The 26,320-nt window shown below is 44.5% G+C and overlaps 1 protein-coding gene across 1 annotated transcript in view; it reads left to right on the forward strand.

Moving 5' to 3' along the window:
- LOC311246403 (dynein regulatory complex subunit 7-like) overlaps positions 1-25,239 on the forward strand; it is a gene marked incomplete at both ends in the record, with an annotated part of 61,590 nt that extends 36,351 nt beyond the window's left edge. Inside the window, 7 exons of the mRNA XM_084336560.1 lie at positions 5,064-5,186; positions 8,098-8,324; positions 10,433-10,618; positions 18,735-18,845; positions 20,296-20,406; positions 23,036-23,227; positions 25,225-25,239. Coding sequence (XP_084192686.1) covers positions 5,064-5,186; positions 8,098-8,324; positions 10,433-10,618; positions 18,735-18,845; positions 20,296-20,406; positions 23,036-23,227; positions 25,225-25,239 — 965 coding nt within the window. The remainder of the gene's footprint in view (positions 1-5,063; positions 5,187-8,097; positions 8,325-10,432; positions 10,619-18,734; positions 18,846-20,295; positions 20,407-23,035; positions 23,228-25,224) is intronic.
- Positions 25,240-26,320: the final 1,081 nt, after the last annotated feature.

Here is a 26,320-nt window from a genome sequence, read left to right on the forward strand (position 1 = left end):
ATACAACTAGAAACACTGTCCTGGCCTGCTTCTAAGTTCAGTGGCCTGACAAAAATCATCTCGCGGCCCTCCCGTGGCTGCTCGCAGCCCACCTTTGGGTCGCGACCCCGACTTTGGGAACCACTGATATAGAGTGCAGGATGCCTGAGGCGGATCCAAAAAAGATGCACCCTCAGGTAGCATATTTACATAAACAAAAGAGAACAGAACATAATTCAATTTACAAAGCATTATTTTCTCCACACACAGGTAATAAACACAGATGAAATTTTTATTCTCAACTGGAAATTATCACCAGCATGCTTTTTTTTATTTTATTTTTTACAAAAAATCAGTAAAAGTACGTTTTTTTTAACAAAAAAAAAAAAAAAAAAAAAAGGTTTTACAGTAAAAAAGTTACAAATATGTAAAGTGGGATATTCAATATACATATATACAGTACACATATGACTAGAGTGCAGTCATATAGAGTGCAGGATGCCTGAGGCGGATCATAAAAAAAAAAAACTGGGTCATGCCAGTATGCGCCTTTGTCGCCACAATTCGCTCATCCACCGCCAGGTCTTTCTTTGGGTGGTAATGAGCCTTGCAGGAATCAAGAATTTCGTCCATCAGAGGCTTGATCCTGGACAGAACAAAGTCACGAATAAGAATAACAAAACAAATTGCCTAAGAATAAAATAGGCCTAAGAATAAGATAATAATATAGTACGTACCGGGACAGCTTGTCATACTGCGGTGTTCCCTTCTTGGCGTCATTGGTGTCATCATCCACTGGATCACTCATGTGGAGGTTCCATAGGATCGACCTGAAGTCAAAGTCAGCTTTATTGTCGCTTCTCATAACATAGGACACTATAAACATAAGTAACGTACATACACTATACAAGACTATATATTATACCTGTATCGGTCCCGGAACATGACCAGCCTTGGAAATGCCACAGATAGTACGTGCTGTACTTTCCAGTAGTCCGGGATGGCAGGCAGATGGAGGAGCGCTGTGTACAACAGCAGGCCGATGAATTTGGACATCTCATCCGCGTCGACATCCACCCACTTGTGCTTCTGGCCCAGAGCTTTCCGTCTTGCAGCATACCTGTTTGTGTTGTCAGCCACGGTCTTCATTGAACCTAGGGAGAAAAACAACATAAACAGATCTTTCGGCGAGTATGCTGCGTGGGCATCCAGCTGGGGTCCTGGGGGCCTGCGAGGCATGAAACGGCTGACTGGCGGGGATCCTTGGTCAGGATCCTTTTCAGTCTTCCAGGGTATCGGATCTGCCTGGGCTGGGGGTCTTCGCCTGGCCTTGGTTGTAGGCTGCGCACGTCTGCAAATAAATGGCACACACATTGTACATGTAAAACATTGCTCATTTATCACACTACAACAGTGCACACACACTGTATATACACTCTCAACATTCCATTCTGCAAACTGAGTAATACAAAAAAAGCTATAAACAGCCATAATAAGTCTGTCTCACCTGTCTGGGTCTGACCTGGACCGGGACCTGGCTTGGGTCCTTCCGGTCGATGTTCCAGGTAAATCATCATCATCGCTGTGTAGACAATGACATGTAAACACATTATTTTCAACTTTTATGAAGTTTTATTTTTTATTTATATTTTTTTCAAAAGCACTAACTTCCATAATACGTGTCTCACCTTTCTGGGTCATTTGACCTGGCCAGGCCCCTCCTGGCCGGGCCTTTTCGCCTTGTCCTTCCGGTCCCAAGTTGTTCTGGTATCTCATCTTTTTCTGCCGAAGACTTTGCGATCTTCTTTGAGGAAAAAGTGGAGAACATCCGCAGCTCCTTCTCCCAACCCCCACCCATTCCAAACGCTGAATCGAGAACCTCATCCTTCACTCTGTCATCTTTCTCTCCCATTACAGAAGCCGAGACCCTGACACTGGTAACGTCGAACCGTCCGACTACATGCCAGCTGGACCAGCTACCCTCCCCACTCCTCCAGACCATAGCACCGGACATCCTCCCATTCCTAACTGCAACCATCAACTCCTCACTCAACTCGGGGGTGGTCCCCACCTCCCTAAAACAAGCCAGAGTCACGCCCCTCATAAAAAAAAAAACCCTGAACCCCACCGTCATAGCCAACTATCGTCCTGTCTCTCTTCTCTCCTTCCTTTCTAAAACACTTGAACGTGCTGTATCCAACCAACTTACTGCTTATCTCTTACAGAATGACCTCCTAGACCCCAATCAGTCTGGCTTCCGGACTGGCCACTCCACAGAAACGGCCCTCATTGCGGTCACAGAGGTACTTCACTTAGCAAAAGCGAAAGGCCTCTCCTCTGTCCTGATTCTCCTAGATCTATCTGCAGCCTTCGACACAGTCAACCATCAGATCCTCCTCGCGGCCCTCGCAGGAATGGGAGTGGCTGGCTGACATCATACCTCAACGACCGCTCCTACCAAGTGTCCCCCAGGGCTCGGTCCTAGGACCCCTTCTCTTCTCCCTCTACACTAAATCACTGGGTAACATTATCACGTCTCATGGCTTCTCATATCATTGTTATGCCGATGATACTCAACTCTTCCTCTCCTTCCCTCCCTCAGATATCCACGTCTCTGAACGGATCTCGGCCTGTCTGTCCGACATCTCCGCCTGGATGACGACCAACCACCTCAAACTGAACCTAAGCAAAACAGAATTGCTCCACCTGCCGGCCAAATCCTCCCCCCTGACCGACCTCTCCATCACAGTCGAGAATGCAGCTGTGACCGCGTTGATGCGTCGACGACCAGTTGAACTTCTCTGCTCACATCGCAGCGACAACCAGAACCTGCAGATTCCTCCTGAGCAACGTCAGAAGGATACGCCCCTTCCTGACAAAAGAAGCCACCCAACTCCTCGTCCAATCAACAGTCATCTCCCGCCTCGACTACTGCAACGCACTGCTAGCTGGCCTCCCGGCCACTGCCACCAAGCCTCTTCAACTCATTCAAAACGCAGCGGCCCGCCTGATCTCAAACCTACCGAAGTCGGCCCATGTCACCCCACTTCTTAGGGACCTGCACTGGCTCCCCATTGCTGCACGTATCCGCTTCAAGGCCCTCGACCTAGCATACCGTGCGGCAAAGGGAACCGCTCCCGCCTACCTCCGGTCAATGGTCTCTAACTACACACCCTCAAGACCCCTATGCTCTGCATCTTCCGGCCGCCTCAGACCTACTCCTATCCAAGCTCCCGGAGGGTCATCAAAGAGAAGCCGCCTATTCTCAGTCCTTGCCCCACAATGGTGGAATGAACTACCCATCCCAGTTAGGACAGCCGAATCCCGTCCAATCTTTCGCCGTCGACTAAAGACTCACTTCTTCAACCATTATCTGAAATGATAAAAAAAAAATCAAACCCTGACTAACCGTCATGCACTTGTCCTAATAAACTAACCTACACTGTAACACGCAACACTTTGATGAACATTGTTACTCAGCTGATAGAGTTGTACCCTTCTTGCTGTCTTGTCGTACAGAACTTGTAAGTCGCTTTGGATAAAAGCGCCAGCTAAATGACTAAATGTAAATGTAAATGTCATCTGGTACATTGCTGTGTAGACAATGAACTTTTATGAACAGTTGAACAGTACATCATACAGCAAGCAACCCTTTTATTTAGTTTCTTACCTGGTCCTGATCAACACAAAGCAGTGACACCCCCCACCCCACTTGTGGTCTCACCTGTCGGTCTCATGAATGGCCTCCTCTACTCTCCTTCCTCTCCTGGTCCCAGGCTCATCGTCTCTGTGTACAATTCCATGTAGAAATACATTATTTTCAACTATACTAAGTGTTTTATTCAAACGTTGTACAACGTTGTACATGTGTGAGGTGTTTCCCAGACAGAACAGTAATGAGCTGTACCTGTCGAGGACAAAGGATGGGTCCACGTCGGAGCCAGATTCTTCAGCTGAAATATCGGAGCCTGATTCCACACCAATAATTGCATCCAGTTCCTCGTCATCTTCGAAATAATTATCCCAGTAGGAGACGGCTCTAGGACGCGGTTCAGCTTGCCTCGTCATGATGCCAAAAATTGTTCCAAAAAGTCAAATTTTATACACAAACTTGCTCCGACAATCTGCCGACTGTTGTCATGCAAAACACGAGGAAGAGTGAATGGAACCGTCTAGAATCTTCTAGAAGGGGGTAGGCCTGAGTCTACAGCTTCCGTTTCCGTTTACCGTGTGACGATACGATCTTCCTAGCCAAAGTTATTCACCAAATAAAAAATAAATGTGGCACATTTTACGCACGCGTAAACGTTTATTTAGCACAAATTGAAATTATCCTGGTTCAGTTATTTATTGTTTTATCAACTCCAAATAAAAAGTAGCGTGTAACTTCCGGTCTTATCATCCGAGCTACGTTTAAATAAACCCGGAAAATGACTACAATTCCCAGGCAGACCACGTCAAACAATTGACGTCATTCTATCGCGCCCGCGATATCAGCGTTGCTGTAGAGTTTGTCTGAAGGAGTCGACGGAAGGCTTCTTGTTCTCTGCGAAAGCATGCAATTGGTCCACTGATGGATACATCTTGATATTTGTCTAGTCTAGTGTGTTCATTAGATGGGTGAAATCCTCTTTCAGTGCCTCTGTGCCTGTTTTCTTAGGCAGTTAGCCTCTGGTATGCATGCCATTAGCGTTAGCCACGCTTCTAGGCCTCTTTGCTTTTGGAAAGAATGAAAAAAATTATAATTATTTTTGGCAGTTGACTACGGCTCCTTTCGATCGATTAGTCGACTATTCGACTAATCGGTGTCAGCCCTAGTAGTTGATAGTGTTGACTTGTTGTTTTAACTGTAGCGCTTTGAGATTTGCCCCGCAATTGTAAAGCGCATTACAAATAAAATCTATTATTATTATTATTAGTATTATTATTATTACTTCAGGGCTTGCTAGTTGGATGTAGCTGGCGGCAGGTGTAGCAGATATCTTTAGAAGAGATGACGGCTACCCGAGAGTCGGGCCAACACAAGGGATCTGTATACGATTTTCGTGTGTGTGTGTGTGTGTGTGTGTGTTTTATCCTTCCAGGCACCCAGGTCAGTGTGGTAAAGGAGTGGTACCAGAACAGACTGGACCACCTGGAGGAGCGAGAGGCGAGGCAGGACAACAACGTCACCACAGACAGCTTCACACCTGGACGAAGACTCAAATGTAACCTGGCTTATCTTCTTCACTTTTTTATGATTCACTTATCCCTTTTTTTTTTACACATTTGATAGTTAAACGTCAAAAATAGAATAATTTTTTTTTATTATTATTATTATTATTATTATTAGCTCTATTTTTAATCTTTCAAAATGTTCAGTTGCTATCGCATGCACTTATCTGTGTTTCATTACACATATGAGTGCATGCTTACCAACTGTTCGCCTGTTTTATTGCAACACTACTATCACCGACATCTAAGGGAGATCCCCCCTTGAATGGCCTTTTTTTATTTATTTCTTTTAAAGCTTACATTTTTTATTTTTTTAAACAAACACATAAACAAACATGACAACATAAAATTAGATATACAAGCATTAGACCATTGAAAATATGGTTTGATCCCCAGGCTTTGGTATCTTGGAGAGAATTAGAAGAAAACATAGTAGCCCCACAGAGACTGAAAGACATAGCACACACTAAACTTTCAATCAAGCATTGTGAGCGGGAATTTGGCCCCATAATTACCCATGCAATCAGAACATGGCGGGAAACACAAAAGAAATATCCTAACCCCCAAAAATGGCATAATCACACTCCCATATTCAATAACAATGCACTCTTAATGGGAAAACGCCCTATAAGATTCCCTATATGGGAAGAGCAAGGCATACACTCATTAGGGGATATTTTTAATAACCAGGGCTTATGTAGTTATGGCGAAATATGCACAAAGTTTAACCTCACCGAGTCCACATGGCTTTTTTACATACAGTTACGACTATGTCTGAGATCTCACGGTGTTCCATTACTCATACCAATTGAACACCACAGATACCACAAATTTTTCTATGAAAGAGAAACATTGGGAGGTTTTGTATCAGGTTTTTATTATCAATTACTAACGTCCTCGTATGAAACCCTTCAACTAGACACTGTTTGGAGGAGGGATATACCAGACCTGGAAAATGACTTTGATTGGCAAGGAGCCTGGGCAAATGTCCGACTTACATCAAGGAACCCGGATCATCAACAAATCAATCTGAACTATATTCACAGGACATACTTGACTCCTATAAGACTGTGCAGAATGGGGCTTAAACAAGACTCCAAATGCTCCCAATGTACAAATGGGGAAGAAGGAACATTTATGCACATGTATTGGGACTGCCCACCAGTTAAGGCATTCTGGAAAGATGTGTCCCAACAATTATCAAAACTCGTGTCTTGGAATATACCTGTACACCCCTCGGTATTACTATTGAATGATGTTTTTGAGTTTGCAGTGAATCCACAGCTAAAGAGATTGGTTTTATCGGGTATCACAGTAGCTAAAAAGCTGATCGCATCACGCTGGTTTCAACCGGAAAAAATGTGCCGGAAAGTTTGGTTTCTTACATATCTCGATGTGATATATCAAGAAATATCTACAGCAAGAATTCTGGGTCTCAATGAATCCAAAATGTCATTGTGGGTAGAAGTGGTGGAGAGAATAAAAGCTAGCTTATAATGGTAGTGTCTGGTAGGAGTGAGGGATAATGGAGGTACTATCCAAGAGGGGGTCCGGGAGGGGGGGGTTCGAGCTGGAGCATATGTGTGTAGGGTTTTAGAAAATAGGTATTAGGGGTATATTCTATACTAACATTTATATAATTGTAATTTCGCTGGATATACACTGTATACGGTTAAAATGTTATTATAGACTATTTTTGTTTTATCTTGTTTCTGTACTTACATGTATTTTAACCACCTTGACTGAAAGTTTCAATATGCATTATGTGTTGAGTACTGACTTTTAATAATTTTTGTTTTGCAATAATAATAATAAAAAAAAAAAAAAGATATACAAGCATTAATTACCAGTGCACATCCAATGAAATCGCCATTTAAATAAATGTCTTATACAAGATATACACCTAATACCTGCTATCTAATACCCTACAACACATATGCTCTCGCTCGCTCCCCCCCCCCCCCCCCGGGCCCCCCATTGGATAATCCATCCATTATCATTCGCTCCTAACCAGGCACTACAATTATATGCTAGCTTTTATTCTCTCCACCACTTCTAACCACTTTGTAATTTTGGATTCACTGAGACCCAAAATTCTTGCTGTAGATATTTCTAGATAAATCACATCGAGATATGTGAGAATCCAGACCTTCCAGCACATTTTTTCCGGTTGAAACCATCGTGATGCTATCAGCTTTTTAGCCACTGTGATACCAGATAAAACCAATCTCTTTAGCTGTATAGGTACTGCACACTCAAAAACATCATTCAACAGTAATACAGAGGGGTGTACAGGTATATTCAGAGTTAAGAGATTTGATAATTTCTGGGTCACTTCTTTCCAGAATATCTTGACTGGTGGGCAGTCCCAATACATGTGCATAAATGTACCCTCGTCCCCATTTGTACATAAGGAGCATTTGGAGTCTTGTTTAAGACCCATTCTGTTCAGTCTTATAGGAGTCGAGTATGTCCTATGAATATAGTTAAGATTGATTTGTTGATGGTCCGGGTTCCGTGATGCAAGTCGAACATTTGCCCAGGCTTCTTGCCAATCAAAATCTATTTCCAGGTCTGGTATATCCCTCCTCCAGACTGAGTCTAGGTGGAGGATTTCATACGAGGACGTTAGTAATTGATGTTAAAAATCTGATACAAAACCTCTCGATGTCTCTCTTTCATAGAAGAATTTGAATGGCCCTTCTAAGGTTTCTCTCCTCCACATTGCCTGTGGTGCATTTTTTCATAGGTTTTAGTGAGTTTTCTTCTTGACTTGTTTAAAGAAGACGTGTCCGGCCCATGGGGACACTAACGTGTGTTGTCGGGCCTTACAAATAAATTTGATTTGATTTGATTTATTATTGAATGAGTTGCCTTGAGAGTTTCCCCGTTTTGCCGGCACAGCCCACAGATATGTAACCACAACCCCGGAAACGGAGCGAGAGATGCAGTTCAACAGCGGCTCGCGTGCCGACGGGTTGGTCCGCAGGGTGGAGCTCCCGGGGGAGATGACGGAGACCTTCAAGGACAGAGATGACTTCCTGCATTGGCGACACGTTGTCTACGCTCAACGCCCCAAAGTGCTGGGACCGGGGAGAGAGAGCCCTGAGCTAGGCCGCCAACCACTACAGGTACAATATTGATTGATTGATTGATTGATTTAAAACTTTAATTAACAGATTGCAGCTAATGGGTACAGTACAGTACAGCTCAATACACACAATTGTTAAGGGGATGCAGACCAGAGAAAGACTTTCGTCTTGTTTACATCAGGGTCCCCCATTTTCAATTCATAATGACATTATGGTCACAAATCTTGAAGATTGGTCGTGATGTATTCTATATTTCTAGTGGATTACTCTGCGTTGGTAAACCTTGTATAATTACCCAGTAAGCAGTTGAATGAAGTATTTCAAACGGGGGAGGCGCTCAAGTCAAAAATATATGCGTTTATTTGCATAACAAACGCATACTAGACTAAGGTTGGCTTCCAGAGACGCTCACTATAACAAGATGCGTCCTGGAATGGTCCATATAAAAAATGATCAATACAGCTTTGAATTATTTCTGTCTAAATCTGCATTTCTCGGCTGGATCTCTGCTTCGTCTCTGCTCGGCGTGGTTGCCCCTGGTGACCGTTTCTTCGTCGGTTGTAGTTTCTGTGTGTGTGTGTCGTCTCTGTGTTCCTTTGTTTCCCAGCGCCCCATTTTTCTGAAAGAGCCAGGAGTATCTGCGTGATGTCACAGGAAGTGACATCAAGGAGACGTTTAGTGGCTCTCTTAGTTCAATTTGAAAAAAGGGGCTGTCCCTAGCAACCCAACGGCTTCTATTCTTTGTTCCAAATCTCAGAATAGATTTACTGTCAAATTGACTTCATAGTTTTGTTATTCAATTCAAGATTTATATTTTCAAATTGGTGTTAACCAGATGAACACAGACATACCATTTTTGACTAGTTTCTCTTTATGCTAGACGAGAATCACAGTTTTTATCATTAAGTCCACTCACATATTTTCTAATAATAATGTTTTAACTTGAATCAATATCTATTCTAAACAGTTCTTATTCATACCATTTTAAGTACTGGCAATTTGGTTCAGAAGCTGCTTAATTTCAAAACCCTGTGCTTCTAATCATAACCATTTCATATTTAATATCATTGCATTCAGTATAATGAGCACATCATAACAGGAATATTTGCAGTTCAATTTAAGCTAAATTGAGTATAGAAATTACATTTTAAAGTGTACTGATTGCTTGCAATACTGAAAACATAGTCCCTCCTTCTGCAGCTGTCTCTCAGGGTGTTTTCACAACCACAAGAGACCTCAGCAGATAACAGGGACATGTTTATCTATTCACTCCATTGTCTCAGCTGTTGGCCAACACTATATGTAAATTGATCTAGGGTGACCACAGCTCAAACCGTTTCAAACACACATACTATGCTCTCTTGGGAACTAGGTTCCTTAGTCAAAATGAGGTTACAAGTATTTTTGATTGTTAAACCATTAACCATTGATTGTTAAAAACTGGAAATATAAAGCATTCATATTCAACACCATTCCAGTAGTACTTACTAAATATATGACTATGATTATTTGCAGAGTTCCTCTTATCAGCAACAGGGATCTGTTCTGTTACCTATCTTGTCTGCCAGAGTGATTGTTTATACTGCCTGTATAAATACAACCTTTCAGGGACAATTCTCAACATGTTTTATGAGATATATTTAGCATAATTTACCACAACATTTATGACATACACAACATACAGATATAATAATCTAATCTAATCATCTAATCTAATCATGACATACACAACATACAGATATACAGATATAATAATCTAATCTAATCATCTAATCTAATCATGACATTTATGACATACAGACACATACATATAACCTGTAGGAGCAGGTACTCACTGAGACGGGTATACCCCCAGCCAGATGGCAGATGAAGGAACCTGTAACGTGTAACGCAAAGCATCAGATGTGAAGTAAAGTGCCATGCCGTGAGCCACCACTAGGGGCAGAGTGGTTAACTGAGTGAATGAACGACTGACTCACTGAATGGGTGAGTGAGAGAGTGACTCAGTGACATTGTCGGGGTCTATGAGGTGTCTAAAAAGGAACCTATTGGTGTGTGTGTGTGTGCGTGTGCGTGTGCATGTGCGTGCATGTGCGTGTGTGTGTGTGTGTGTGTGTGCGCACGCGTGCGTGTAGCTTGTGCACCAGCGTTTCCACAGGGACAGGTCCAAGCCGGCCAGCGAGGACGTGGCGGAGCAAGCGTTCATGTTGTCCCACGAGCTCATCGAGGTGACCTACCACCTGGAGGACGACCGCATCATCCCCGCGTCGAGGCGCTTCAGGAAGCTGCGCGAGTTGCAGACCTTCACGCGCGGCATGGTCCACGGCTACCAGGTGGGTGGGTGAAACACAGACACCTGTCATGGTGGTGGTATTATTAGATGCACTTTTTTCCAGGACATTCCATTGATTGACATTGATTACCTAAAACCCGAAGTGTGACCATAAGTTAACACATGCCCAATACATGCCTAAGCTTAACCCTTTCACTACCACACTACAGAAGGTTAACCCTTTACTATCACACTACAGACGGTCAACAGTGTGAGTGATTTGATTTGATTTGATTTAATGTTTTTAATTTTCGTGTCTTACATACAGGTGTATGCCCAGCCCATATGGGCTTACAAGACACATAAACAATAAGTATATAATAGTATACTTGACAAATTACTTGACAAATTATGACATATGACCACAAGGTGGCGAGATACAACGTAAGGAGGACAGTAATAGAAGCAAAACGGCGCTACAGGAATAAAATTTTACTTCAGTTTGAACAAGCTGACTCCAGAGCTATGTGGCAGGGCCTCAAAACGATGACAGATTACAAAGGCACCTCCCTCAAACTGAACAGTGACATCTCCTTAGCAAATGATCTCAATACCTTCTATGCGAGGTTTGAGGCTGGGAATAACAACACCAGCCTACAAGCCACGGCAATGGGGGGGGGGTCTGCTGATGGAGACTCAGTGTTCAGGGTAACAGAGCATGAGGTGAGGAGGACCTTTAAAAAAGTGAATATCAGGAAGGCAGCAGGACCATACGGCATCCCCGGCCGCGTCCTAAAAGTCTGTGCTGACCAACTGGCCCCGGTATTCACTGACATATTTAACCTGTCCTTAGAACAGGCTGTCATCCCCACCTGCCTGAAGAAGTCCACTATCATCCCTGTACCTAAAAAATCCAAGCCTGCTTGCCTCAACGACTACCGCCCTGTAGCTCTCACCTCCATAGCCATGAAGTGCTTTTAGAAGCTAGTAAAGGGCTACATCTGCTCCTCCCTCCCCATCAACCTGGACCCCCTGCAATTTGCATACCGCCCCAACAGGTCCACAGAGGAAGCCATAGCCCATGTGCTGCACACAGCAGCATCACACCTGGACAAGAGGCAGGGGAACTATGTGAGAATGCTATTCATCGACTACAGCTCAGCATTCAATACCATAGTCCCCTCCAAACTCATAGCCAAGCTCAGGGACCTGGGCTTGAACTATGACCTCTGCCAGTGGGTCTTAGACTTCCTGACGGGCAGACCCCAGGTGGTGAGAGCAGGCAACTGCACCTCCTCATCCATCACCCTCAACATAGGGGCCCCCCAGGGCTGTGTTCTGAGTCCCCTCCTCTACTCCCTGTACACACATGACTGTGTGGCTCAGCGGAACAACAACACAATCATCAAATTTGCTGACGACACAGTAGTGGTGGGCCTGATCTCTGCAAATGACGAGAGGGCCTACCTGGAAGAGGTCAAGGTCCTGGCGGGATGGTGCCAGGAGAACAGCCTCTCACTGAACGTCAGCAAAACAAAGGAGATGATTGTGGACTTTAGGAGGTCGCGGGTCAGGGACTACAGCCCCCTCAGCATCGACGGGGCACCGGTTGAGAGAGTGAACAGTTTTAAGTACCTCGGAGCCCACATATCCGAGGACTTGACATGGACCACACACATTGACAGTGTTGTGAAGAAGGCACGACAACGCCTCTACTTCCTCAGGCGCCTAAGGAAGTTCCAAGTCAGTCAGAAGATCCTTAAGAACTTCTACTCATGTACAATAGAGAGCATCCTGACTGGCAATATCACCTCCTGGTTTGGGAATAGCACAGCACAAGGCCGAAGCAGACTACAGAGAGTGGCACGTTCAGCCAAACGCACAATTGGAGGGGGGCTTCCCACTCTCCAGAACATTTACAACAAGCGGTGCAGGGGTAAGGCTAAGAGAATTATTAAGGACTCCAGCCACCCAAACAACTGCCTCTTTGAACTGCTGCGGTCAGGCAAGCGATACCGGAGTCTCATGGCAAGCACAGAAAGACTCAGAAGAAGCTTCTATCCCCAGGCCATCAGGTTGCTCAACGAACAATAACACTATGCAACAACCATCAAATGCACTCACAACACACACATCCACACGCACACACTCACTTTAAACAAACGACACACTGCAGCACCCACTCTCCACACTTTAGAACACCTAAACACACTTTATATTTATTGGTAAAGGATTTGCACTACAACCCATACCTCAGTACACCTTACTGTAAATTGTACCTAAATTGTACCTCGTCCCATTTCTGCTTTGCACTATATAGTATTGTATATTAGTGTATTGCATAGTATATTGTATGGTAACTCAGTTACTTCTATTCTGCATCGAACATTGTACATATGTATATACTGAACACTGTGTCTACGTACGTGACTTCTATTTTTACTTCTATTTTTACATGCTATACTATTTTATTTTATTCCATACTTCTCTTGTCTAGCACAGTCTCTGGAGCGTAACAGAAAGAAGCATTTTGTATAAAAGTATTCTGTACTTCTTCTGTATGACAACTATTAAAGAAACTTGAACTTGATATAGACCAAGATGGCCACAAAAAAATACAATAAAACGTAATATAACACAAGCTGTAAGCAATGTATGTATGAATGAATGACTTTATTTGACAATATAAAAAATAAACAGAAATAGACAGAAAAGCACAGTCAGGATATACTGCCAAGGATGAAACACAAAAAAGCTCAGAGCTTATTTCCATTGTGGTCCTTGTGGGGGGGGGGGGGGGGGGGGGTAGGGGAGTGTGATGCTTATACATGCATCATACAAAACATGACATCACAACACATCATGTTACAAAGGATCAGATTAAACCGAATATATATATTTATTTATTGATATATATTGCATAGTATTTGTATATCGTTTGATATCCCCTGTATATTCCTTGTACATATACACGGAATATCCCTTTAGCCCAGACCATAATAGTTCATTCTCCTATTGGACAGCGGTCCACCGGAGCCAGGGACCGGCCTCCGGAGCCAGGTTCAAAGTCACCGTCAAGATGTGTCTGGACATGCCCGCCCTTGCCCAGGGATACGCGACAGAAATGAGAGTGGAACTAGTTTGTGCACCGTGCGTATAAATACGGCGCAGGTGAATGTAGAAGCCCCTTAGCCCCTTACCTCCGTACCCTTCGTCCATTTAGTATGTTACCGATAAGTTGAAGCCTCACCCACGATACAACGTGCGGTGAAGTATGGCCTGTTTGGCCTCAGAATAGAGCATCGAGACCGCGTGCGAATTAGTAACTGAATTGTCAGAGTTTGGCGCTATACCGTCGAGTGCGACATATTTCTATTGAGTCTATTTGTGTATAGTGTATCGTGCGGTTAGAATTCTACAGTGACCAGCATCTCCAACGCTTTCTCGTATTAGCTAGAGTTCTTATCCAGGCTGGGCCGACCGCATGGCGCTTTCACCCGAGGAGACCTAGGCGAGAGCCGTATGGACATGTACACTGGATTAATCTACCCGACGACTACATAGCCCTTTGCGGCTGGAATATATTTGCTTTGGTCTTGTGATTTATGGAGCGGAGAACCAGCCAACGCTGCACGTGTTGGATTTACCCCCCGAGAGGAGTCAAGTCGAGTCGGCGCTCAGAGAGCCTGAGGCCGCCTAGCTTTCTTCCCTGTGGAGCTACAGTCTACAAGAGAACCAAGCTGTATTCGTCTGTGGATCAAGAGGCTACTGCACCGGCTTCTGTACCTGAAGTCTCCCTAGTCATCGTTGACCAGACGTCCTACTACCGACAGATCTTCTACCCCCCCTGCTGGCTTACAACCAGTGGGAACCCCTTCCAGTATCTCCCGCTATTACTAGTGCACCATAGATATAATTCCCTAAGATTCAGGTTGTATAATTACCTCCTGCGTAACCAGAGAATGGACATTCGTTATTGATTTGCCTACGCATACTTCTTTGCCTTACAAGTGCATTCAAAGAATAATGTAAAGTATCCTATGTACCTTTTGCTCCATTAAATACTTGATTAATACCTTTGACTGGAACCGATTTCATTGTGGGAAGTGTTCATCATATTCATATATCGTGTACTGTATGGCCAGTAATTAAAGTACATAAAGCGGTAGTGGTTTAATGATACCATACTTATCAATACAGTCAGGGAATTGTACCCCTCAGTTACACATCACATATACCATTTAACATTTATATACATGACAGACTCATACAACATGCAAGGTGCCTTAAGCTAAGTGTCTAGGTTAAGTATAGTCCCTTTTGAGCCATGTCTTCAGGCTGGACTTGAATCTAACGGCATTGTCTACGATTTTCAGGTTGCTGGGCAGACTGTTCCAATAGAATAGAATAGAATAGAATACAGAAATGACTCCTTCCCCATACAGCTTCTGAATCTGACTGGCACAAAGTCAGTTGAGCTGCGCCTAGTTGGGTATGCATGGGTGTCCCTGATTCGGTTGAAGTAGTTGTTGAAGTACACTGGCACTACCCCGTGCACTATTCTGTGAACTAGGCACATCCCTATCTGGTTTACTCTGTCTTCCACCTTAAGCCATCTCATGATCTCAAAGTGTGATGGGTCAAGGTGGGTTCGGGCAGGTAGCCTTAGTATTACCCTGATTAGCTTGTTTTGTGTCTGTAGTTTTATTTTCTGACTTTTGGGGGCACTGTTGTACCAGGAGCCACACGCATAGTCATAGTGACACTGTATGAGTGCTCCAGCAAGAATCTTCATCGCTGACTGATCTAGAAAAAGAAACAAAGAAACAATTCATATACAATTATATAGGATATAGTGTGTTTTGTCTCAAGTGCCATGCTTTCTCAAACTCCTGCAAAACTGAAGATGTCCTCCATAAAAGAACAACTCAACATACAACTCTCAGACTGCCAAAACAAATCCGGATCATTTGAATTTTCTCAAATAAAGCCCTCCTCAAATCGGTGTACAAAGGGCAATAAAAAACAAAATGATATTCATCTTCCACCACTCCCAGATCACATAGAACACACAACCGCTCCTCCTCAGGTTTACCTTGGAATCCACCCACTTCCACAGCCAATGGCAGGGTGCCAGACCTCAGCTGGGCACACAGAGACCTCCGTCTTCTCTTTAAGTTTAACATTACATAAGGTTCAGTAAAATAATTTTTTTTAATTACAACATATTTTCTAAGTTTAGTTTTTTTTCCATATCTCCACCTTCCACTTATCCTGATGGATTGTTGATACTTTTTATTTAATTATGTGAACCTTACACTGCAGATTGTTCATAAAAATCATACATAAGTCAGCAGAAGAAAAAAAAGTAAAGGGTTAACCTTCTGTAGTGTGGTAGTGAAAGGGTTAACCCTTTGTTGTGTGGCAGTGAAAGGGTTAACCTGTATTTTCGCAGGGGAAGGGTTATAACCATTTGGTAGTGCGACAGTGAAAGGGTTAACCCTTTGTCGTGTGGCATTGCAAGGGTTAACCTGTATTGTCGCAGTGAAAAGGTTATAACCATTTGGTAGTGCGGCAGTGAAAGGGTTAACCCTTCTTCTGACCTCAGCCCTGACCTAACCCTAACAGCGCAGACCCCAGACACACCAGTCGTGCGTGAAGGCAGGCGGGCGGGCGACCAGCACTTCACTTTCGCTCCCATGTTAACGGACGTAGCTGTGCCCACCGGCCGCAAGCGGGTGCGCGACTCGTGGGCTGGAAGCGATCGTTTTCACTTTGGTTGGATTCATTTACATTTTACATTTAGTCATTTAGCTGACGCTTTTATCCAAAGCGACTTACAAGTTCTGTACGACAAGCCATCAGGAAGGGCACAACTCTTATGAGCTGAGCAACAATGTTCATCAAAGTGTTGAGTGCTACAGTGTAGGTTAGTTTATTAGGACAAGTGCATGACAGTACGCGTGTATCACTTCCGCAACGGATTTAGTTGGATTTCGGTTTCCGGGTTCGCCTGATTGGCCGCGACGGCCGCGTGACACGCCGTGGCACGCCCCCGCGGCAGCGGCAGAGTCGGCAGCGGCAAGGCGCCGCTACACGCTGCTGTGTTTTACTGCCGCTTTCCCACTTCAACGCCAGAGCAATATTGTCGCGCCATCTTCTGAGTGCAGACGCGCTGCTGTTTATCAGAGAGCGTAGATTTCAGTGTGTATCATTTAATCATTTATCATTTAACATTTGAAAGGCATACATTGTTGTCATACAGAAGTACAGAATACTTTTATCCAAAATGCTTCTTACTGTTACTGTTAGAGACTGTGCTAGACGCGATGAGTATGAAATAAAATAGTATAGAGACATATGTACAATGTTCGATGCAGAATAGAAGTAACTGAGTTACCATACAATATACAATATACTATGCAATGTACTAATATACAATACGGCTCACTTTTCCCACTTCAATGACAGAGCTGCTGTTTAATAATATTGTCGCGTTGTGGAAAGCAGGATGAGAGAGCGTAGATTTCAGTGTGTATCATTTAATCATTTATCATTTAACATTTGAAAGGCATACATTGTTGTCATACAGAAGTACAGAATACTTTTATCCAAAATGCTTCTTACTGTTACTGTTAGAGACTGTGCTAGACGCGATAAGTATGAAATAAAATAGTATAGAGACATATGTACAATGTTCGATGCAGAATAGAAGTAACTGAGTTACCACAATGTACAATATACTATGCAATGTAGCAATATGCAATACGCTATAGTGCAACGCAGCAATGGGATGAGGTACAATTTACAGTAAGGTGTACGAGTTGCAGTGCAAATGCTTACTGGCGCGCTCCAGAGACTGTTACCATACAATATACAATATACTATGCAATGTACTAATATACAATACGCTATAGTGCAAAGCAGATGCGGGATGAGGTACAATTTACAGTAAGGTGTACGAGTTGCAGTGCAAATGCCATACAAGTGATTCTTGACAAAAGGGACACGCCAATATTATTAGATGACTGATGACTGCACAGCAGCGTGGCGCGATATTATTAGATGACTGATGACTGCACCGATGTGAAAGGGGAAGTGAACTCCAGCCTCGCGGTCAAGTCCACTCCGCCGCAAGCATCAACACAGCAGCGCGCTGCCGCGGGGGCGGGCCACGGCATGTCACGTGGCCGTCGCGACCAATCAGGCGAACCCGGAAACCGAAATCCGTTGCGGAAGTGATACACGCTGACAGTACGGTTAGTTAGGGTTAGATTTTTTTTTTAAATAATAATTATTTTTTTTATTCAGATAATGGTTGAAGAAGTGCGTCTTTAGTCGACGGCGAAAGATTGGACGTGATTCGGCTGTCCTAACTGGGGTGGGTAGTTCATTCCACCATTGTGGGGCAAGGACTGAGAATAGGCGACTTCTCTTTGATGACCCTCCCGGAGCTTGGATAGGAGTAGGTCTGAGGCGGCCAGAAGATGCAGAGCGTAGGGGTCTTGAGGATGTGTAGTTAGAGACCATTGACCGGAGGTAGGCGAGAGCGGTTCCCTTTGCCACACGGTATGCTAGGTCGAGGGCCTTGAAGCGGATTCGTGCAGCAATGGGGAGCCAGTGCAGGTCCCTAATTCAGAGGCGTGGACACTCATTTTCACAGAAATACACTCAATATCTGCATTATTACCACACATATAGATGTTGTTCAACCAGCTAATGTGTCCATCTTTCCCAATACAAATAAACCATATTACATACTATCCTTTTTCAGGAGTAGTCACACTGATCATCATTCTAAAATGAATTCTAACATTCTAATTAATCATATAACTGGTTATACATGCAAAATGGACAATAGTGTGGACACTGGAAATCTTTAAAAGAAATCTTCAAACGGGGACTGACTTAGACTAGGCATTTACAGCCATCCTCCGTGCGCTTTCGCCCGCTCTGAAGTCGGACTCGGTGTGCCAGGCCACGCGCGCAATCTCGCACGGAACCCTGTGTGCCTGCGTGCGCGGCTGGTCTGTTTGCGCCGTTAACTCTCCACATCACTGTATACCCTCTTGTGCAATTATAGCAAGTATTCCCTCTTGTGTAATATTTCCAATTATAGACCCTCCCCTCTGTGTGTGCGTGCGTGTGTGTGTGTGCGTGTGTGTGTGTACATGCAGGTGGACCCGACTGAAAGTCCTCCTACGAACTTGTTTCTGTATCAGATGTTAGTGGCTCTGATGAAAGAAGAGGAGGAGGTAGCCTTCAGGATCAAAGACTCTGAGAAAGAGGTGTGTGTGTGTGTACCACAGCACCAAAAAGCCAAAGTTATTATTATAGATTGGATAGTTCCAGCTAAACGATCTGATTAGTCAAACGTAATTGGGCATTTACTCTGCAGTAAAGTGGAGTCTTGTGGTACAATGTGTTGGTAACTGCTGTAGAAAAGCCATTATACCTTGGCAGGCATTCTACACTGTGTTTGTGTGAATCACAATATATGAATGTTTGTACAACAAAAATACTAAAATACAAAATTGCTCCTAAATTGCTATATATACAAGATACCTTTATTGCCACACTCAGCCCTGCTGGTCTCTGACAGGGACAAGTTTCAGGTTGAAAAAGCCCTCAGCTCTGAACTGGGCAGAATCTGCACCTGGCTTGCTGATAACAAACTATCATTACACCTGGGTAAAACAGAGTCCATTCTCTTTTGATCAAATAACAAACTCAGCAAGGCCAACGGCTTCTCTGTTACAGTGAGTGACAATATTGTCACAAGGAAAGATGAAATTACCTACCTGGGTTCCATCCTAGAGGCAAATCTTTCCTGTGACAAAATGGCAACCAATGTAATAAAAAAAAGCCAACCAACGAACAAGATTATTGTACCGGATCTCCTCTCTGGTAAACAAGAATACCTTGACGACTCTAACAGGAGCACTCATTCAAGGGTACTACAACTATGCTTGCACCTCATGGTACCAAAGCACCTCAACGGCCCTAAAAACAAGATTACAAACATCACAAAACAAACTGGTCAGACTATTGCTTGACCTTACTCTTAAAACCCACCTCACCCCTGCCCACTTTGACAACCTAGGATGGCTTAGAGTAGACGACAGAGTACAGCAACTTGCAATGGGCCTGGTCTACAAGATACACTACACCACTAAGATACCCATGTACATGTCGAAATACTTCCCAAAGGTCAGTGAATTCCACTACCACAACACCAGAGGGAGTTCCACAAATCATGTTCAACCCAGATTCGGCTCAAACAAGGGACTAAACACGTTTCGCAATTATGCCACAACAATGTGGAATGCCCTACCCACAGCCGTAAAATAATGTGAATCACTACCCTCCTTCAAAACCGCTCTCAAAGAGCACCTACGGGTGGCTGCAATTCTAAACTGGCCCCTGTAAATGTCCTTTCTCTGAAACAGTACTGTATATTTGTATATCTTGTATGTCATACATGTCTGGATGTAACGGTACTGTATATCTGTATGTTGTGTATGTCATAAATGTCATGATGAATTGAAAATGGGGGACCCTGATGTAAACAAGACGAAAGTCTTTCTCTGGTCTGCATCCCCTTAACAATTGTTTGTATTGAGCCGTACTGTATTGTACCCATTCTGCAATCTGTTAATACAATTTTCAATCAATCAATCAATCAATGTATGTGTGTGCGTGTGTGTGTGTGTGTGTGTGCATGTGTGTGTACTGTAGGTGAGAGCCATCCTAGCCAAAAGAGAGCAGGAGGAGAGCCATATTGAACTATACATCTCTATCTATGACACGGCCCGCAGCGATAAGCCCCGCCTCCACCGAGAGAACCTGGTGAGACACACATTTACATTTACATTTAGTCATTTAGTCATTTAGCTGACGCTTTTATCCAAAGCGACTTACAAGTTCTGTACGACAGGTCATCAGGAAGGGTACAACTCTATCAGCTGAGTAACAATATTCATCAAAGTGTTGCATGTTACAGTGTAGGTTTGTTTATTAGGACAAGTGCATGACAGTAAGGTTAGTTAGGGTTAGATATATATTTTTTATTATTATTATTTCAGATAATGGTTGAAGAAGTGCGTCTTTAGTCGACGGCGAAAGATTGGACGGGATTCGGCTGTCCTAACTGGGGTGGGTAGTTCATTCCACCATTGTGGGGCAAGGACTGAGAATAGGCGGCTTCTCTTTGATGACCCTCCCGGAGCTCGGATAGGAGTAGGTCTGAGGCGGCCAGAAGATGTAGAGCGTAGGGGTCTTGAGGGTGTGTAGTTAGAGACCATTGACCGGAGGTAGGCGGGAGCGGTTCCCTTTGCCGCACGGTATGCTAGGTCGAGGGCCTTGAAGCGGATACGTGCAGCAATGGGGAGCCAGTGCGGGTCCCTAAGAAGTGGGGTGACATGGGCCGACTTCGGTAGGTTTGAGATCAGGCGGGCCCCTGCGTTTTGAATGAGTTGAAGAGGCTTGGTGGCAGTGGCCGGGAGGCCAGCTAGCAGTGCGTTGCAGTAGTCAAGGCGGGAGATGACTGTTGATTGGACGAGGAGTTGGGTGGCTTCTTTTGTCAGGAAGGGGCGGATCCTTCTGACGTTGCTCAGGAGGAATCTGCAGGTTCTGGTTGTTGCTGCGATGTGAGCAGAGAAGTTCAACTGGTCGTCGAGGACAACACCAAGGTTCTTGGCGGTCGGGGACGCGGTCACAGCTGCATTCTTGACTGTGATGGAGAGGTCGGTCAGGGGGGAGGATTTGGCCGGCAGGTGGAGCAATTCTGTTTTGCTTAGGTTCAGTTTGAGGTGGTTAGTCATCATCCAGGCCAAGATCCGCTCAGAGACGTGGATATCTGAGGGAGGGAAGGAGAGGAAGAGTTGAGTATGACCGGCATAACTCCGCACAACCACCTCAGTAAAAGTAACGTACCTTTTGGAAGCTGACCCAGCCTCCGCACAACCACCTCAGTAAAAGTACCTTACATAACATGCACACACAAACACATACACACACACGCATAGATACATACATAGACACATACATACACACACACATTGATACATACATAGACACATACATACACACAAACACACATGCACATAGATACATACATAGACACATACACACACATTTTATAGGGCGATAGTGTCCTGGAACTGTCTTCCCAGCGATGTTCGGAACATCAAAGAAAAGGCTAGTTTTAAAATAAATCTTAAACACTATTTACACTCACACACACAATAAAATGTTGTCTTCAGCACAGCTGGAATACATGCACACCCTGATAAATTGTTTTGTTTTATAGGGTGCTGTCTGGGACAGTTGGAACAATGTGAACAGTGGCCTTCTGCTGCCCTCTGGCGGGCACCTTCAGATTGTGCACGCTATTATATATTTATGGCTAAATATCATTAATGTTATGTCCTTGTGCATGTTGTCTTTGGCTCTCCCTTCCTTTGTTTTATGTCGTCCTCCTGTCTGGTTGTTGTATTATGATTATGCCTTTTGTGTTGGTATTTTCCTAGTGTGTTTCAGATATTTTGCCTTTTTTGTATTATTGCCTGGGCTCGCCAGCTGTTAGTCATTTCAATCAAGGGTAGTATTCATACCTGCTTGTTTCTGAGTTCCTTGTGGCATCATTGTCTCCGTTCTACCCCGGTATCCTGTCGTGTCTCTGTTTACCATTTGTGAAGCTCCCTGTCTGCCGTTTACCCTGTATTTCCCTGTGAGTTCGTTCCTGTCTATCCTAGTCCTGTTTTCCAGCTCTGCTGAGGTTTGTTTTTACGTGTTTTACAGTTCGCTTTTGTTTGTCCTTGTAACATGCTTTTGTGTACCGGCTTGCTCAGTAAATACCCTTCATTATATACTACTCCTTCGTCTCTGCCTCCTCTTTCTCGTTATCGTGGTTCCGCATCTGGGTTATCCTCACCTTCCCTCGCCACCCATCGTAACAATATGTTTTACTCTATTCTATGATTCATTTTCTTTGTGATATATGCTTTTCTTATGTTTTATCGGTGTATGTTATCTTGTGTATATGTATGTTGTTGCACCCCAGGAAGACTAGCTGCCGCTAAGGCGTCAGCTAATGGGGATCCGTTTAAATAAACAAATAAACACAAACACACACACACACACACACACACACACATAGATGCACACGTAGACACATACACACACACAAACACACACACACACACACATGGATACACACACACACACACACATACACACACAGACACACACACACACACACACACACACATAGATGCACACGTAGACACATAGACACATAGACACATAGACACATAGACACATAGACACACACACACACACGCACACGCACACGCACACGCACACGCACACGCACACAAACATACACACACATAGATACACACACACACACACACCCTCAAAACCTATAATTAACATCCCCTCACATCCCGACCTGGCTGGACCCTTCTCTCCCTAGGAGCGCTTGGCTGCGGAGGAGCGGCAGCGCCAGGAGAAGGGGCTGGACATCCTGGCCCCCCGCCTGGCCCTGCTGGGCGACCCGGAGACCCTGAACCAGCAGGCCGCCCAGCAGCTCCGGCTCGACTGTCTGGCCGACTTCAAACAGAGCCTGAAGAACAAGCACAGGATCATGAAGGAACGCTCCCAAAAGGTGAGGTGGTTGTGCGGAGGCTGGGTCAGCTTCCAAAAGGTACGTTACTTTTACTGAGGTGGTTGTGCGGAGGCTGGGTCAGCTTCCAAAAGGTACGTTACTTTTACTGAGGTGATAGAATAGAAATACTGTATCATCCCGAGGGAAATTTGGCACTATAGATCGCTCACAGTAAACATGTCACTAATAAGAATAGAAATAAGAATAGAAATACTGATTGGGCAGAGCCTGGGTCAGCTTCCAAAAGGTACGGTACTTATCGCAAAGGCAAGGACGAATATAAAAAGTTGATGTACAGATACAGCGCTCAAAACTCAAACCTCTCATGCGCCTCTACCACTCCTCCACCACTGCACTCCAAACTGATTGTGTGACTCCTATTGTTCTTGACCGGGCCAGAACTCACACCTCCACTTCCTCCCACAGGCTGGGCAGATTTTCATCTTACATTTTTATTCGTCCCAAATGTCCCAGCCCCATCGGATTTCTTAGCTTTTTTCACTGTTTACTTATCATGCATTCCAACACTAATATATGGTCAGTACCCCAAGTCAGACTGCCCATATACAAATTATTTTGGGGGTCTGAGGGCAGTAGCCCCCGACCCCCTCCCTGGGGAAGCACTTAACTTAAGTACCCTCCCTTTGTTCCCCCAGCCACCACCCCCGGAAAATTAACACCGGAGTAGACTTAAGTGGCACACAAGCAGCAACAAGCAGCAGACAAGCAGCAGACAAGCAGCAGAATTGGTTTGATTTTTGAGCGCTGCGTCTGTATATCTGTTAAGCTGGCTTTAACGAGGAAGTAAAAATGTGTAGTTTGCTACATACTTTTAAGAAATGACTCAAATATAAGGTGATACATAAATATAAAACCTCATTATTATCCTAGTTATATTTTATCTATAACATAGCTGTGTTCAAATAGTGACAAAGGGAAAAAGAAAAAAGAAAAAGAAAAACATATATATATATATATATATATATATATATTATATATATAAAAGTATTTAAAAGAAAATACATAAATAAATGTGTATACGTTTTGTACATAAAACTATGAAATGTTTGTAACCTTTGCTAAATGATATACTGAATTATGTTTATTTTTTGTATTTTTTTTTGTGTAAATAGTGTAATGTAAAAATGGTAGGCAATTATAAGCCTCGGCTTCAGCCTACACCTTTTCGGTCATTTAATTTCTTTCGTTTTTTTTGGAAGTTCTACTACTATGGTTTGTAAAAAAAAAAAAAAAAAAAAAAAACACAATAAAATCATTCATTCATTCATTCACTTTTACTGAGGTGGTTGGGCAGAGGCTGGGTCAGCTTCCAAACGCCAACTGCAGTCCTGCTGCCTCTGCGCTCCTCAGCCTACATACTGTATATATTTTTTTAATGACATCGCATCAAGAATTATATGAAGGCTACACACACAAGAGTGCCTGCCTGTAACCTCCTCTGTCTTCCTACCTCTCCTCATCACCAGCACACCCTCTCTCTCCCTTCCTACCTCTCCTCATCACCAGTACACCCTCTCTCTCCCTTCCTACCTCTCCTCATCACCAGTACACCCTCTCTCTCCCTTCCTACCTCTCCTCATCACCAGCACACCCTCTCTCTCCCTTCCTACCTCTCCTCATCACCAGCACACCCTCTCTCCCTTCCTACCTCTCCTCATCACCAGTACACCCTCTCTCTCCCTTCCTACCTCTCCTCATCACCAGTACACCCTCTCTCCCTTCCTACCTCTCCTCATCACCAGTACACCCTCTCTCTCCCTATCTACCTCTCCTCATCACCAGTACACCCTCTCTCCCTTCCTACCTCTCCTCATCACCAGCACACCCTCTCTCTCCCTTCCTACCTCTCCTCATCACCAGTACACCCTCTCTCTCCCTTCCTACCTCTCCTCATCACCAGTACACCCTCTCTCCCTTCCTACCTCTCCTCATCACCAGTACACCCTCTCTCCCTTCCTACCTCTCCTCATCACCAGTACACCCTCTATTGAAGATATAATGCTTGTTTGCAAAGTTTGCTGGAGCCACTTCATCCAGAAGGGCACACCCCGGTCAGAGAGCGGACGCAGACACAGAGAACAGTCCTTTCGAATTTATTAAGGATTCTGTTGTTGAGCGATATGCTTCCATCCAGGTCGTAGGGCTGGATGGAGCGATCAAAGATTGAGTGAGTGGTGTTTTAGTTCATGAACGCACTCTTACTGGGAAAGCAGACAGCAATGGAACACATGGGGGCAAGATGGCCGCTGTATTTAAACCCATTAGGACCCCTGGGCTGTCCAGAGAGATGCCAGACTATAAATAATAGGACCCCTGGGCCATCAAAGAAGTGCCTGACTGGAAATGACAATACACAGCATAACAAATCATGGGGAATTTACAACAGCCGCCCCAAGAATAGCATAGCTATTATGTAAACAGTCAAATTCCCTAAGTGGCTACCGAGGTCTCTGATTGTCGCCATCATTTGCCACAGTCGGGTCGGGAGCGTAGGACACTTGTGGCAGGGAGGCATCCCGCCGCCCCATCAGCAACCTGTTTGGTGTCACATAATGGTGGCTTAAGGGGCCGCAACCGGGCAGGAGGTAAGTCTGCCACCATTGGAGCCACCGGCTCCCACCTCCACTTCCTACATCCTGTGCAGGTCCTCTGATGATGCTTGATGGCCCGTCTTCCCCACAGGACCCAGTACTGGTGCCTGATCTCTGCGAAGACCCTATCGGGCCCTGGGTGGAGTAGGCGGGCATCTACATCCTTGATGAGTTTCGTCACTGCATGGCCAGGATCGAGAACTATGGGGTGGATGTCAGTAGAACAGGAGGTGTCCAGGTGACAAGAGCGTCCACCAATTTGGAGAAGACCCATTGTATGATCCATCTCTGGTGAGAGCGTACTGAGCTTACTACTGGGCAGTACTGGGTTTCCAGCTCTGAGACACTTAAATCCCTCTGGGAAGCAGTCCGCCTGGCTGGTCTTCAGCAGGAAGACTTCGGTGTCATGCAGGTTAGGTTGAGGTAAGGAGGAGTCGGCCGCCGCCCCGTGATGGGTGAACCATGACTCGTCAGACTCATT

Source organism: Notolepis coatsorum (assembly GCF_963971535.1).
Source record: "Notolepis coatsorum genome assembly, chromosome: 19".
Classification (NCBI taxonomy): Eukaryota; Metazoa; Chordata; class Actinopteri; order Aulopiformes; family Paralepididae; genus Notolepis; species Notolepis coatsorum.